A 16,580-nucleotide genomic window follows, 5' to 3' on the forward strand; every position below is an offset into this window, starting at 1 on the left:
ATTAATTAGCATTAGCAGTGATTAATAATGAGCCTCTCATGGCTGGTTATGTTTGCATATGTGTGTGAGAGAGTTTATCTGTGTGTTTAGGCAGTCACAGCGTGGCTTGTTGTACAGTGTTAATTGGTCGGCTCAGCATTGTGTATTAATGAAGTGTCGTTCCATCATGCACACTGAGCCGAGAGTCAATGACGATCCGAAACAATGCGCTCATTAATTAAGATGCTCTTAGCGAGTCGCACAGGTCACGGTGTGTGTGAGGGTATGTTCGTAATGGAATACTGACGCACTGCTCACAGCATATTCGGCACACACTGTTTAAACATTGGAAATAGTTTGCAGTATGCAACTGTTTCAAACAGAAGTATGTTTTTTTTTATATACATATTATGTTTCATATTTAATTCAGAAAATGCATTTAGATGACAAAAAGCATTGAGGATTTTTAAAAAAATGTAATTTGATAAAATAATGTCTTGAAAGAGAGGGAGTCCACTATGCAGTTCATACTGTATATTGCATGCTAATATTTTCATAGTATGCAATATGCAACAATAAATATTTCAAATATCACTTTCCGCACCATTTGCGCCGCATGTTTCTGAAAGTGGTTGCAATCAGTTCGCTCCGAATATGCAAGTTCAAGTCTTTTGCATTGCATTGTGGGATACAGCATCTAATAGATTGTGATCTGGTTTTCTACTCCACATTTAGGCAAATGTAGAAGATAAATTGCGTATTCTGTGTCTAAGCCATTTCAACTTAAATTACTGACTTTAAAAATGAGCTGAATCTTGTTTAACATAAAGTTGCTTAACTTATTTCGACAAGTTAGTGTAAAAAACATTTGTTGTCATGATTGACTGATCATGTCATTTATAATAATATGGTTGTGTGTGCTATTGTGAAGAAACCCAATGGGAATTAAATACTAAGTATGCTGCACATGACCTGACTACTTTGTTTAATTCAGAGAGTGGTGTCCGGTTATCATAAACAGTTGATCCAATTTTGTGTAAAATTTATATGAATCTTGTTACGTTTTTGCAGTCTGGCTGATGTGCACTGCATCATGGGATACCGTACCCAAGGCGTTTGTCAAATGCATTACGTCATTCGTATCCCATGCATAAGGAATATTCACATACTACGTAGTATGAAGTCAGCATTGCAAACTGGAAAAAACAGTGTTTTTTTTTTCCCTTATGTGCAAGAAAACCTGTGTGTGATTGAATGCTGAAGAGGGATTGTGTGAACGGTTGTTGAGTTAATACTGTTCCAGGTCTGAATCTTAAGGATTCTCACCCTGATCCAATGACGCTCTCATTCAATTGAGTGTCTGGGTTAATTATGTATTGTGCCGACTGCTCCTCTTTCCCTCTGGGCAGTCGACTTACATCTGCTCTACACACACACACACACACAAACACACACTCTTTTTAAACATCCAATCAGCCAGGCCATTGAGAAGACAAATGTACTCATTTAGTCCTGCCGGTCTCCAGTGGCCAGTGAGAGAGCCGAGTCTTAATTCCGCACACAAAGGCTGGTAACAGAGTCTGGAGTTTGCTCATATGGGGCAGAAGTGAGATTCGAGCTGGAATGTCTCTTGTGTAACTTGTTTGTAGGCATGCTAGTCACACACCCAAGTCTGTCTGTGAGGGCTTTTCGGGATCTGATGGCATGTGTTAGGGTTAGAATTAGGAGTAAGGGCTGTTCACACTAAGTTGGATGCAAGTAAATACATTACTAATTTTTAATACAGTTCATTTGAAAGCTTATACATATCGCAGGTATGCCAGTTATATACCTCCTCAGTGGTGACTGAGTCTGAGTTTTATGATTGAATGGATTTGAATTATGTTTGGAAATGTGGCGGCACTTGATCTTCAGATTTTTTGTGCATTAACATATAAACATGAGTAACACAAGTGCATTAACTTCTTTTAATATTTTTTTTAATAATAATTAAAAAAAACATTAATTAAAAAAATATTGAATACAAAATCTCTGTATATAAATGTGAATTTGATATGTGACAATATTAAATCCTGTTATAAATGTTTTAAATACTGTAATTTAAAATAATTAAGTGATAAATTCAATAAGGAAAATTGTATTTAGAGCTAAACTATATGAATTTGATATGTAACAATATTAAATATTATTTTATTTTAGATCATTTAATAGTTTGAACAGTTATTAAATTGTTCAAATGATTTCATTTATTAAATCAAAAGTTTATATAATGAAAAAAGTATACAATTTGAATTTGAATAACATTTTTAAAAGAATACTGGGTTAAAAAAAAATGCTGGGTTGTTTCAACCCAAATTTGGGTCAAATATGGACAAACCCAAATGTCGGGTTAAAAATGCAATTACTAAATTTATAGTTGAAAGTGAAAGTTGAAGTTGGGTTAAAATTTGAAATGGCAGTTTTAACCCAACATTTGGAAAAACCCACATGTTGGGTTAAAAATCCAATTACAAAATTTACAGTTGAAAGTGGAAGTTGAAGTTGGGTTAAAATTTAAAAAATGACATTTTTAACCCAACATTTGGACAAACCCACATGTTGGGTTAAAAATCCAATTACAAAATTTACAGTTGAAAGTGGAAGTTGACGTTGGGTTAAAATTTGAAATGACATTTTTAACCAACATTTGGGTTTGTCCATATTTTACCCAAATTTGGGTTCAAACAACCCAGCATTGTTAAGAGTGTATATATATGGACAAACCCAAATGTTGGGTTAGAAATGCAATTACAAAATTTAATGTTGAAAGTGAAAGTTGAAGTTGGGTTAAAATTTAAAATGACATTTTAAACCAACATTTGGGTTTGTCCATATTTTACCCAAATTTGGGTTCAAACAACCCAGCATTGTTAAGAGTGTATCTGGACAAACCCACATGTTGGGTTAAAAATGCAATTGCAAAATTTACAGTTGAAAGGGAAAGTTGAAGTTGGGTTAAAATTTGAAAAGACATTTTTAACCCAACATTTGGGTTTGTCCATATTTTACCCAAATTTGGGTTCAAACAACCCAGCATTTTTTAGACTGTATATACAGTATAATAAATACAAAATCTTTATAAAGGAATGCATTTTATATATAGAAAACAGATGCTTGAATATTTTCTGAGTATTTGTTGTGGCTGTTTTTTCTAAGATGTCGACAAAGAGATTAGGTCTGGTGTTGAACAAAATGAAGTTGATATTGATACACCATAGAAAATTCATTTTAGCCGTAGTCTTGGCTGGATGATCTTCGGCTGGGAAACGGGCCCAGTGCGCTTGTAACAGCCGTCGTATTGTTTTGTTGCTTATCAGGCCGGGTTTCTCTCCCCTCAGCCCTCTGGCTGTCTCTCAATGAAGTGATAAATCCCGGAGCTGGTAAAAACGGCTCGTCCCGTTGTCAGTAGTGGCCCGGAGCGGAGGGAATGTGGAGGATACTCCGTCCATCCCGCCTGCAGGAGGTAGAGGAATGGGAATGCTGACGGACGTCTCTCTCTTGGGGTGAACGGTGGCAGGTGGGAGACGTTTATTTGGTTGTGCTCCAGTTGCCAAGAGTGGGAAATGTTGCTGCGTGTTGCTTTGTGGCGTTTCAAACCAAAGGGGTGAGTTGTCAAAAACGTTAAGCGTGAAGAAGGAGGTGTGCGAGCAAATCGCGAGAGAGTAAACAAAAGAGAAAGAGTCGAGGAAAAGGTTTGAGCCTTTTTTCGATCTTTTCTGTCTTAATCTGCCCTCTCAATCATGGCGTTTAAGGACTGATCTCAGCGCGGCCCTCGAGAACGCCTTGTTTCTATATTTACAGACTACAGCGCTGCAGGGTGAACGTGTGCGTGTGTGTGCGATTCGCCGCGTGCTCTCTCGCATTCGTCCTATAGGTGCGTGTGTCCCGGCGTCCGCGGGCGTTGACTGGGTCACCTCTCCATTAGGGCGTGTTGTCATGGTGATTAATGGCTGGTTCTATCATCTCTAATGCTGGTGGTAATGACGCGGGGTCCCGTGCCGCCCACAGTAATCGCGTGATGTATGGGCACAGCAGAACCCCGGAGCAGAGGTGAACACTACACACACTCGCACACATTCACACACAGCCACTGATGTTTACTCACAAAATTATAAGTAATGAAGTGACTTGCGTGCCATAAGCGATACATTATAGCCTACTTCATAAAACACTTGGAATTAGTATTCCATTTAGAATTTAGATTTGATTCACACACGATTTCTCATGTCGATATATGTTTTTAATTATCAGCATAATAATTGTAATAAAACTTTGAATTAAAATATTAACATGAATTTCACATATTTTTTAGTATTTGTTTAGTACATGCTCAGCGGCACTCCTATAAACCCTTAGGATCATGTTCTCCAGCGGGATTTGAGAATGATCCATAGAGTGTCTTGAGCTTCGGTGGATCCAAATAAATCTAATCTTTTGTAGAGAAGAGATCACAAGTTTAGTGTCACCAATTTTGCTTTATTCGCGCTAAACCTTAACATAAAAAAAGATCGGTAACACATCAGTTTAGGGTCCAATTCTCACTATTAACTAGTTGCTTATTTCATGGATATTACTGGGATATTGGCTGTTTATTAGTTCTTATAAAGCACATTTTAATGTCTTATTCTGCATCCTGCATTCCTTATTATTCCATACTCTACTTTCTAGGGCTGTCAAACGATTAATCGTGATTAATCACATCCAAAATAAAAGTTTGTGTTTACTTAATGTATGTGGGTGCACTGTGTATATATATAAATACACACACATCACATGCATGTATATTTAAGAAAAAAAAATATTTAAAATATTTAATTATAAAATAGTTTGATTTAGGCCTATATATAATATAAATTATGTATAAATCTATGTACAGTATATACATGAAAATATTTCTTAAATATATACAAGCATGTGTGTGTAGTTATATATCTAAAATAATTATACACAGTGCACCGACATATATTATGTAAACACAAACTTTTATTTTATTTTGGATGTGATTAATCGCGATTAATCGTTTGACAGCCCTACTACTTTCCTTAATCCTGCCCAATATCTAAACTTAACAACTATCTTACTAATTATTTATAAGCAGAAATTAGCAGTTTATTAAGTTAATAGATAGTTAATAGTGAGAATTGGACCCTAAAGTGTGACAAAAAAATAACAATTATTTAATAATTAAATACGTAAATTTTAATAATTTTTAAAATAATATTACTTATTTTTAATTTGATTTATAACTTTAATTAAATTTCCTAAATTCTAAAAATTTAATTAAAATTACAATTAAAATTTATTTAAAAATTATAATAATAATTATTATTTCTAATTTTAATTATAAGATATTATTAGAATTATATGCTTCTCTCTTTTTTTATTCTCCAAAAATCCAGGTTTAAGGAGAGCAATGTGCCTGCAACGCCAATGTTGTGGGTTTGATTCCTTCTCGCCATCCCTCCAACTGATAAAATGTATATCACGAGATGTGTTTTCACCTCACATTCACCTGTGTGTGTGTGTGTGTGTGTGTGTGTGTGTGTGTGTGTGTGTGTGTGCGTGTGTTTGATAAGCACATCTGGTTTAATATCACACTATATGAAGTCTGTCGCTCGATATAGTCCCTGCAGCTCACACAGCTGGTGTATGAATTAAACACGCTACACTAATGAAAAGTTGAAGAGGATTGATTTGTCAGTGTGTTACACTGATGTTTATGTATGTATACTACATCCTTCAACCATGTCATCAATCTCTTGTCCTTTCTATCTGTTTCTACTGCTCCATCCATCTTGTTTTTTCTAAAACGTGTGTCAGAGTAGGGAAAAATAAGCATTAACAATGAAAGTCTTTATACACACACGTTTGTTCACCAATGCTTTAAATGCCACTTTAAGGGTGGAACGGGAAGTGATGAGTTATGTTCTGTATTAAATGACAGGAAATGCTCCTATTCTTTCGCATTCGCAGATTGTGATTGTTGGGTGCATGTGACATCATCGCGGAGACATTTATAGGTCGTGTCACTGTTCTTTCTGTTCTAGAATGTCCCATTCTAATCAGGGATGTTCTATAGGTGACTTTTTCCAGAACAATAATATCCATTTATCTCACTGACATCATAATTGCTAGTTTGTGTCCATACTGATGTTATCTGCTCAATTGAAGGTGTGGTATTTTTGTTTAGAAGGATCCACAGTTCAATATTTTCTCACAGGCTTTACACAATATTCTGATTTGCGCACCGTTCGCGGTTGATAAATGTTCTTATCCTAATCGAATCAATTAATTCCAGGCAAATAAAACGAGAGGGAAGTTCTGCAAAAACCTCACCTCTAACTCATGCCAAACCATATTCTTTATCTGCAATCTAATACACAAACCACGGCCGTTTTTAAGAAACAGACCTCATTCCGCACTTCACGTCGGTGTATTTTTCTTGAGGGACGTTTACCTTTCAGAAATGTATATGTTTATAGACCAGAAGAAATCCCCCGTACTGCTTTTGAGTGTCCTGCACCGTAGTGTTTTTCCCCTGGTTTCTTTAACAGGCAGGATGAAGCCGATCAGTTGGAGCCGCAGGAAGGGAGGGATGGCAGAGGAGGGATTGAGTTACCTTTAAAAGCTCAGGGTTTGAAGACTGCGGCCAACAAGCTTTCACTCTCTCTGTGGGCAGGGGCGATTTTAAATGGCACGGCTCGGATGATCGTTGTGGCCTCTCGTGCTTAGCGGATCCACAGGCCTTAACCAGGCCCTCAGCTGTCATTTTAAAGCATGCAGATGCGTTTCTCTGTGTGCGTGTGTGCAACGCCACAGTCAAATATTGTAAAATGGCACAAGGCGACATCTGGAAAGACTTAGCGCTCTAGATCACCTGCGATTCAGAGTCAGGAGTAATATCTGTATAAAACTGGAGATACCTATGTTTGTATCATTGTGAAGAAATATATATTTAGACTGTGTCTAGACCACTCTTGTCTATTTGTTATTTTAATACCTTGCTGATATTATTACCATGACAGTTTGCGTGAAAAGTTACAGTATCTGAGGTTTTCTTGCATTCAAACGTCACCCAAGCATCTTACTTTAGCATTTGCTTCTTGTCTTTGCCATAAGTCATGGGAACAGAAGGAAAGATTAATGATTATAGCAAATCTTAAATCTGTCAGATTTCTTTCTTTTATGAACCACAGTGAAAAAAAATCCATCCTAATCTGCCATCTCCTGTACTTAAATATGAGTATTAAAGTCAACATGATTTTAAAATGGATCCATTTACTCTCATAATGCTCGTTCACTGACTTATTGTGCATAAATTATTGGTGTAGATTATCAACATATTTGTCTTTATAATCTTTTTTTTTTTCCGAAAAAAAAAAAAAAAAACTACCCTTCAAAAGTTAGGGGTAAGATCTTTTTTTAACCGTCATTACTTTTATTCAGGGAGGATGCATTAAATTAATCAAAAGTGACAGTAAAGACTTTTGTAATGTTACTAAACATTTAAAGAATCCTGAAAAAAGTCCACAAAAATATTGAGCAGCACAACAGTTTTCAATCATTTCTGAAGAGTCATGTGACACTGAAGCCTGGAGTAATGATGCTGAATATTAAGTTTTAACATCACAGGAATAATTAGCTTTTTACAACATATTAAAATAGAAAACAGTTTTTATTTTATTTTTTTAACTGTATTTACATCAGATTTAGAGTGCAGCCTTGGTGAGAGACTTAACAGACTTCATTCAGAAACATAAAAATAATGTTACCGACTCTAAACTTTTGAATAATAATTTAATAATAACTCCTTAATCAACATTTCCTTCATGTTTAATATGCATGAGGAGTGTGATGTTGTTCCAATGAGCTTTTGTTGTAGGCGTGCACATTGTTATGGAGAATTTGTAACGTGAGTGTTTATTGTATATTTGTCAATCATCATTTGTCGGATAATCTGGAGAAAGATGAGTAGGACCGCAGCATGTCTTTAATATTTTTAACTCTAGCCTTTTATTTATTATCTTGTAATTCCTTCAAATCGTATTATTAGTGTAAATTATAACTCAGCCTTAGTGAAAAGAAGAGTCAGAGATGCTCATTAATATGGCGTGGTGAGCAGAATGTGAATGTCCGTGACTCTGAAGGCCCCGTGTAGCGTAGAGCCCCACTGAGTGATAGGAATGTGAGGAGACAGGAAGATGTGCAGGAGCCCCAGCCCAGCCCTCATTAGCACTCACCACTACCTGTCACAACACGTTAGCCACAGCGTGCTAGCCACAGTATGTTAGCCCCTCCGTGACTTACGCACAGCAGGTTAGCTCCAAGCGTGTTAGCAACGGCACATTAGGTAGAGCATGTTAGCTCCGTGTGTTAGCTTTTAGCTGCTGCCTCTCAGGTCCCTGTGCGTTAGTGATATCGCCCGTTGAACTATGTTAGCAAACTCTTATTTAAACGCATTTGCCGAGGTTTTGTTTCAAGAATTTTAAGTAAAAGCATGTTTTATGTCAGGGATTAAACCCTCATCAACCATGTTAACATGGTCCTTGTGCTTCCACTGCACCAGAAAAGTGTTTTTTAAAGCTGAAGAATTGATTATTTTCAAACAAGTTTCCCAAATCTGCTCGTCTCCTGTTATAGTCCCGCCCCCAAACTCACGCCATTGGTTGCTGTGTGTTTGGCTGGTGAGGATATGTACACTGGGTACCACTCATCTCCACTACAAATAGGAAAAAGAGGCTACAACTTGCAAGAGCTCATCAAAATTGAACAGTTGAAGACTGGAGATGATGAGTCTCGATTTCTGTTGAGACATTCAGATGGTAGAGTCAGAATTTAGCACACAGAATGAGAACATGGATCCATCATGCTTTGTTACCACTGTGCAGGCTGGTGGTGGTGGTGTAATGGTGTGGGGGATGTGTTCTTGGCACACTTTAGGCCCCTTGGTGCCAATTGGGCATCGCATACCTGAGCATTGTTTCTGACCATGTCCATCCCTTTATGGCCACCATGTACCCATCCTCTGATGGCGACTTCCAGCAGGATAATGCACCATGTCACAAAGCTCAAATCATTTCAGATTGGTTCCTTGAACATGACAATGAGTTCACTGCACTAAAATGTCCCCCAAAGGACATTATAAAGTATGCTTTCAGCACCTTGTTGAATCAATGCCACGTAGAATTAAGGCAGTTCTGAAGGCGAAAGGGGGTCAAGCACAGTATTAGTATGGTGTTCCTAATGATCCTAATCCTAATGGTGAGGGTACTCTTCTATCTTTGTTATATTGCTATAGTCATTGTGCAGACCCCTTTATTTATTTTAATGTTACATTCTATTCATTATAAGCTTTTCATCAACTCAGAAACCCCCTGCTTTTTCTTCACCAACCGCTTTGGGAAACCCTGGTATACAGTATAATATACTTGAGACCCAGAAGGGATGGTATTTAAGGACAGACAATATGAAGACTTCCCTCATCAGCCACGCGCTGGTTTTCCTCTCCGAGCTGAGCAAGAGGTCACAGGTCACCAGACAACATCCTCCCTGTATTCAGCTCATAATTAACCTAAACATCTACAGCATCCGCTGTTTTCACGCTGAATCCTCTTCACTGGGGTCGATGGAAAAAGGAAGCATAAAAGTGTTTGGGGCTGCACAGTGAGTCCAAGGATCGGTCAGCTCTTCCCACTGGAGATCCCCTCCTTATCCAAACAATCTGCAGGCCTCAGGAGGACGATGACGGGGTGTGACCAGTGAGGCACTGGAGATGATTATCACCCCAGACACCTTATCCAGTCTGGATTAACTGTTATCACAGACTCAAACCACTTTCCCCTTCCCTGTGTTTGTTTTAACAGCTCTAGCGGTCAAATATTTTTTTTGTAATTTTTTTTTTTTTTTTGGTGCTGTGTATATTTACTCGTATCTGCAGAGGTCGCATACATGGGCTGGTTGTGGTCTGAAAGTATGGGTTTTCAAAAGCAAATAACTTAACTTAACTTTTGAATTGTGCAGCAAGTTTACTGGTACAGGGTTTGAAAACGCATTATATCGCTGTTGGCATTTATAATTAGTCTTAGTGTTGAATATGTATCTTTTGCATAGACTAAGTTAATAGACCATTTCAGTAGCCTTCAATCTGTTTATTTTTTTCTTTGTTTACGTCCAGGCTACCTGTTATAATTTTTCCGAAATCCCTTTGAAGAAAGAAAAATACTCTTTAAATTAAGAATTTTGTGGAACTGATGTTTTTGTATGTAAAAATTACATACCCTGTTTATTACTATAAAGCTGTTTTAAAGCAATATATATACATATAAAATTCAAATACTGTACAGCATATAGCACATATAAATAAACTTTATTTACAACCCCTTTGCAGTTACTGCTCTTTTTCAGAATTTCACAATATTGTGCTCTCTTTATATTGTGCAAAGTCTTTTTATTGTTAGGATGTGCCTTTACACAAAAAGGAAATACTTGCATTACTTCAGACATTTTTAGATAATTATATACAATTCAAATGGGAAAAACATGTACACGCATCACAAGCCAAGCTACACAATATGCTTATAATATTGAGGAGCGCTTAATGCAAAACAATGTTGTGTTGGCCTCCAGTAGTTTTTCCTATATGTGTGTTGTTTATGGAAAAGCGTGAGCCTATCTCACATCTATAAATTGACATCAGTCAGATTTGACTATTCGATAATGGAATGTCTATTTTCAAAAATTCTCAATAGTTTTGTCTAATTGTTAAAAACGTAAGAAAATGTATGTTATTTAAACTTGAGAGTTGAACGTTATTGTCTGCTGTTGAAATGTAAGAATACATTCATTTTAATGTTCTTTAATAACATTTGAATGATAAAACCAGTGGGATTTATAAGCATAAGCTGTAATACAGTTTGTTTGCCACTAGAGGCACCAAGCAGAATTGCTCAAATAAATGGTTTCTCCATTTTCCATTGGTTTAGTCAGTACTTTATAGGCCACTTAAACTAGCAGTCTGTTTGGTGCCACTAGAGGCGCTGAAATTGGACATTTTTAATAGCTGCTAAACTCTCATTAATTGAAATATTTCTGTGTATTCTCGTTTAGGAGATGGAGAGGACTTTTCTCTTTTCGCCTCTGATGACCTGGAAGAACTTGGAGTATCTGATGCAGATCCACTTCCATTGGCCACTGCGAGTGACCTTCCTTCCCCTGGCCTATCAGGTGATGCGTCCTCCCCAGTCGCCCCCTCCCCCTTCCACCAGTCATTCCACACTTCAATGTACCTGGCCGGGGATGGGGTCGAATCGGTGCCCCCAGACTTTGAGGTCCGCGAGTCGGCCATTACCAGAGGAAACCTGGGTGTCTGGAGCCGGAGGAGACTGGAGGTGGGAGAACGTCTTGGACCCTACGAGGGAACTTCAAGACACAGCCCAGAAAATTCTACCCAGGCATGGGAGGTAGGATCAAACAATGAATTCGAGATGTGTTCCTTTTTCAGATAAGAAAATCCTCGAAGCGTGCAGATAACATGGGCTCATGGGCTGCTGTTATGACTTAGGGTTTTACTGTCATCAGTTGCGAGGCAGTGTGATTAACCCTGGCCCGCATGTTTTATGGTGAAGCACCTCTACTCAGCTCTGTGATCTTACACTAACCCCGGTTAGCATTGCTGTAATCCCATTAGTCACAATTACTAGACAGGCTATTGGTCAATGCCAATGACATAATATAAATGTCCTTGAAAGTCTTTTTAATGCCACTTAAGTCTGAAAATATGTACAGAAGATTTCACACGCTTATTCTTCACAGTAAACAAGGGTTGTGTGCCATTCTGGATAGATTTGAGAGATTGCGGCTCAGGTCCAGAAATCGGATTGAGGAAGAAAACAGAATTTGAATTTAAATGGGAATAAATTGAATTGTCATTTTTAACTAGAGGAAAGTTTTAGTCGGACAATTTTCTGAATGTATTGCTTTAGTGCTCTGACCTCACTGATACAGATTAGAGTGGTCAATTCTCCCTCTGTGATGTCATCACAGTGGGAGGAGTTAGACTTTCCAAACTCAATTAAAGCCTGAGGCTCATAAATCTTTCTTTTTGGCCAGGTTAAAGACCACCCCTCCTCACGACTGCCCTGTCTGTCAGATATCAGTCAGTCTACTCTCCCAGTCGAAACCAGGTCACAGGACAAGGCCAGAGGTTGAGTGTGGTCTTAGTCAGGGTCATTTTAGGCTAATTTCTTCTGGCTGGAGAGGTCGCAGGAGGAGTATCAGGCTAATTGAACATTTAAATAGACTCGTCCTGCTCTGATAAAGAAACTAAACCTCATTCTTTAAGAACGTCCATTAAGTTTTAAAGCAGAGGTTCATGATATGGTATTATCTGTAAGGTAGTGGCTGTAAACACATTTTTTGTAAGCAGTAGTTTGAGCACTGCTTAAAGGAGCAGTTCACTTTAAAAAAAAAAAAAAATTGTGCTGATAATTTACTCACCCCCATGTCATCCAAGATGTCCATGTCTTTCTTTCTTCAGTCGAAATGAAATTAAGGTTTTTGATGAAAACATTCAAGCATTTTTCTCCATATAATGCACTTTACTGGTAACCAAACGGTTCAAGGTCCAAAAAATCCCTTTCAGTGCAAACTGAAAACTGTTCAAAGGGCTTTAAACGATTCCAGCCGATGAATAAGGGTCTTATCAAGCGAAACGATCACTAATTTAAAAAAAAATAACAAAGTTTATGCTCAAATGCTCGCCTTGCTTTGTTCTGTGATGCACGTTAGTGACTCTCCTGTTCGAACTCGTTCATCAAAATGAACAAATCTTTTTCTGAGTCAATTTTTTCACTTCGTTCATTGAATGAACCAAATGACAAGAAAAAAGATTCATTCATTTTGATGAACGAGTTCGAACAGGAGAGTCACAAACGTGCATTACAGAACAGAGCAAGACAAGCATTTGAGCTTATAAAACTTAAACTTTGTTTTTTTTTTTTTGTTTTTTTTTTAAATGAGTGATCGTTTCGCTTGATAAGACCCTTATTCATTGTCTGGAATCATTTAAAGCCCTTTGAACAGTTTGCACTGAAACTGTCTTTTGGACCTTGAACCGTTTGGTTCCCAGTAAAGTCCATTATATGGAGAAAAATCCTGGAATGTTTTCATCAAAAACCTTAATTTCTTTTCGACTGAAGAAAGAATGTCTTGGATGTGTAAATGTCTTGGGGTGAGTAAATTTTCAGCAAAAGTTTTTTTTTTTTTTTTTAAAGTGAACTACTCCTTTAAGCAGAGATGCTTGTTCACAGTTTGAATTGTATGTGTTCAGCTTTTATGATATGTTTATTTATGATTAATTCTGGTTTGCTCAGGGTCGGATTTTGGTCCTGTTTGTATGGCGATGATTTAAACGTTAATAATCAGTTCCAGGCTGTTTTTGTAGAGGCGTTTTTGTCAGGACGTGGTATTATGGTTTAAGTTTGGTTGGCATATGTAATTATGGTTAACTTTGACTAAACGCTGTTGAAAGGTTCGAATTTGTTTTTGCGACTTTTCTGGTACTTGCATTTTAATCTTTTTTCTCTTTGTAAGTTGTTTTTTCCCTCCTCAGCATGGCAGAAATCTTACATGTGCAAACATTAGGTTTTAATATGATTGAAAAGGCAGCTGTCTCCCAATGGTAGATTTACAGTCTCTTGAGCAAGCACTCTCTCTCTTTCCCGCTGTCTCTCTCTCTTTCTTGTTCATTCACTATGGAAGGAAACGAAGGAGGAAAAAAAAAGGTTTCATGAATTTTAATCTATCTGTAATTTATTGCATGCTTGAATAATATGTATTTAAGAAACTGAGAAGCCACATAGAGAGAAAGAGAGAGATATGGGGGACGGATGACAGCGTGGCGCGGCAGTGCTGTATCACTATGTTTAATTAGCTGGCTGACAGCGGCCCATAACTCTCTCCATTAAGTAAATAAGTTGTAAAGAATTTATGATGAAGTGGCGCATTATTCAGAGGGGATATTCAATGATGACATGGACACATTAAATATGGTAAATGGCATTAAGCGTATCTCCCTGCCTTTCCCTCTCATTCTCCTCGGCACCCCCCCTCCCTCCATCCCGTCGAGTGAGAAGCCGTCAATATGCCAATATGCAAGAGACTGTAAAAATAAAATTGATTTGGTAAATGCGAGTTAAGATAGATCTGTTTGCTTTCATCATCAGTTTTGCTGTGTGGAAGAGTGATGTCACCGGCGGGGGTACGATAAAGTCCGAACCCATCTGGAGGCTTTGATGAAGTGTGTGTGTGTGTGTGTGTGTGCGCGTGTGTGAGGGAATAGACGCTCAAAGCTGTTTGTACACCTCTCTGAGCCTGATTGTGTCTTTGTGAGCCTGAAAATGTCGACATTTTGTGTGGTTGTACTCTTGTTTTTGCTTGTTTCATTGTTAGTTTGTGTGATTTGTGTGAAGGTCTTTGCTTCTGTGATGATGTAATTGTGTAAAATTGTTTGATTTGTTGCTTAGTTGCACAAAAAATTGGCCATTTTTCTGATAACCCGGATGCAGAGATGATTTCTTGTGGAGCAGCGTTTATAGCTGTTTGTTTGTGTGATGGTGTGCAGGTGTTTATGTGATTTTATACGTTTTATGCGATCAAGTGCCTTTTGTTTGCATGTATTTGTGAATTTTTGCAAGCACTTGTTTGATTGTGGAGAGGTGCTTGCTGGTGTGATTGCGTGCATTTGTTTGTGTGATTGTTATATGCAGCCGAAAATATGTGAACGCATGTGAGTTTTTGTCTGTAAATGTGTGTCTAGGACAACTTTTTATGTTTGCACAGCTGTGTGTGACATTGTGGATGATACATGTGCACAGAAGTGGTTTTTTGTGTGCAAATTGTACATATGGATCGTTTGTATTAGAAGGTCTATAACTGACTACGACGAGGTTTGTCACTGAAGAGGTCAGAAGCTCTCTGAGCCACTATCATAAATTCAAACCTTTACTCCTTGTGTGTGTGTGTGTGAGTAATGAAAGCTGTTGAGTTATGGGTTGAGATGACTTCAGTAAATAAAAAACCACCTGCCTCACAAACACACACAAAAGCCATTTTGTGTTGAGTTTTTGCAGCACTCTGGTTGTTTAGGACAGGTCACTGTATGTTGACCCTGCAAAGGTCTGTGTGACCTTATGTTGTGTTTGTGTGAATGAAAATAAGTGTGTGAGTGGCAGTGAGGGGGGTGTCCAGGAGCTTTTGTGCACCTTTTGAGCGCAAGGACATAGATGGAGGGGACGTTGGAGATTAGCCCCGTGTGTGTGTGTGTGTGTGTGTGTGTGTACGTGGCTGGAGATTAAGAGTGTGTGTGAATAGGGGTGAGGGATTAGGCCTCCTCAGCATGCCTGTCCCCACACTCCTCCGTCTTTTCATCCCGCTATCCTGCTCTCCAACTTCTCTCTCTTTCTGTCTGTCTCTTTTGTGCTGGAACCTTCTCTTTCTCTCTCTCTGTCCCTTCTGTCTGTCACTCTCCCGCTCCCGTCCGCTCGATCTGTCAGTCTTTCTCAGAAATATTTATCCGCTCCTTGTCTTCCCTTATTCTTCCCTTCTGATATATATTCCTCCTCTCTTTTTCAGGGCCCGAAAGGAAGTTTAATCCCTGTCTCAGGGAAACTGACCTCACACACACAAGCCATTCAGATAGACTTCTAAAACTCATCTCATGTGTTTTTATGAAGCATTATGCTTTAAAGTATTCACTGAGAACGCTTCCACTGTTTCACGCGCTCATTCTCAGGAGGATAGAGAGAAGGTGTGTGTGAGAGAGAACGAGGCTTCCTGTAGTGTACCGGTCTACAGTTCACAATACTGGCACAGTTTCACTGCCGCTCTGTTTAAAGACAACATGAAATCAACAAAGACTTTATTTACTTACTGTGCACAAAACAGTAGTACACATTAACCTAAATTAAAATGTTAGCTTCTGTAATCTTTCAACAAAGTGTAATAATTTTCTCCGGGCCACGTCAATGGGGAAAAGTAATATTAACCAATAATTTCTTGACACTCTGACATTCAGTCAAATCCTGATGGATAATTAAAGGTGCAGTAAGCAATTTCTGAGAAACGGGCCGAGAGCCGAAACACACTTGGAGCCAATCAGCGGTAGGGGGTGTAAACATCATCATTAGGTGGGAGGTTTGTGTTGCATAGCATGTTCGTGAATTTATGGGTGGAGATATCAAGATAGCTGTGTGATCCTTTTAGGTAGGGGCGTGTTTGTTTTTCTTGATTTCAAATATCAACAGCATTTTTTCAGAAATCGCTTAAAGGGATAGTTCACCCAAAAATGAACTTACTCACCCTGAACCCATCCTAGGTGTATATGGCATTCTTCTTTCAATAGCGAATACAATCGAAGAGTTATATTAAAAACATGTCCTGGCTCTTAATGAGAGTGAATGGGTGTCTGCCCTCGGAAGTCCATTAAAGCACATCTATTCATTCAAGTGCTCGACATGGCTCTGAAGGGGTTAATAAAGGCCTTTTGAAGTGAACTGATGCGTTTG

General features: G+C 38.2%; 1 protein-coding gene across 16 annotated transcripts in view; it reads left to right on the forward strand.

The window, feature by feature from the left end:
• mecom (MDS1 and EVI1 complex locus) overlaps nucleotides 1-16,580 on the forward strand; it is a 205,450-nt gene that overhangs the window by 61,630 nt on the left and 127,240 nt on the right. For all 16 annotated transcript variants that reach the window (XM_089121082.1, XM_089121075.1, XM_089121068.1 and 13 more), the window contains exon 2: nucleotides 11,125-11,477. In XM_089121082.1, coding sequence (XP_088977208.1) covers nucleotides 11,298-11,477 — 180 coding nt within the window. In that variant the 5' untranslated portion in view covers nucleotides 11,125-11,297. The remainder of the gene's footprint in view (nucleotides 1-11,124; nucleotides 11,478-16,580) is intronic.

This window comes from Pimephales promelas, chromosome 16 (genome assembly GCF_988280905.1).
Source record: "Pimephales promelas chromosome 16, fPimPro1.hap1.1, whole genome shotgun sequence".
Classification (NCBI taxonomy): domain Eukaryota; kingdom Metazoa; phylum Chordata; class Actinopteri; order Cypriniformes; family Leuciscidae; genus Pimephales; species Pimephales promelas.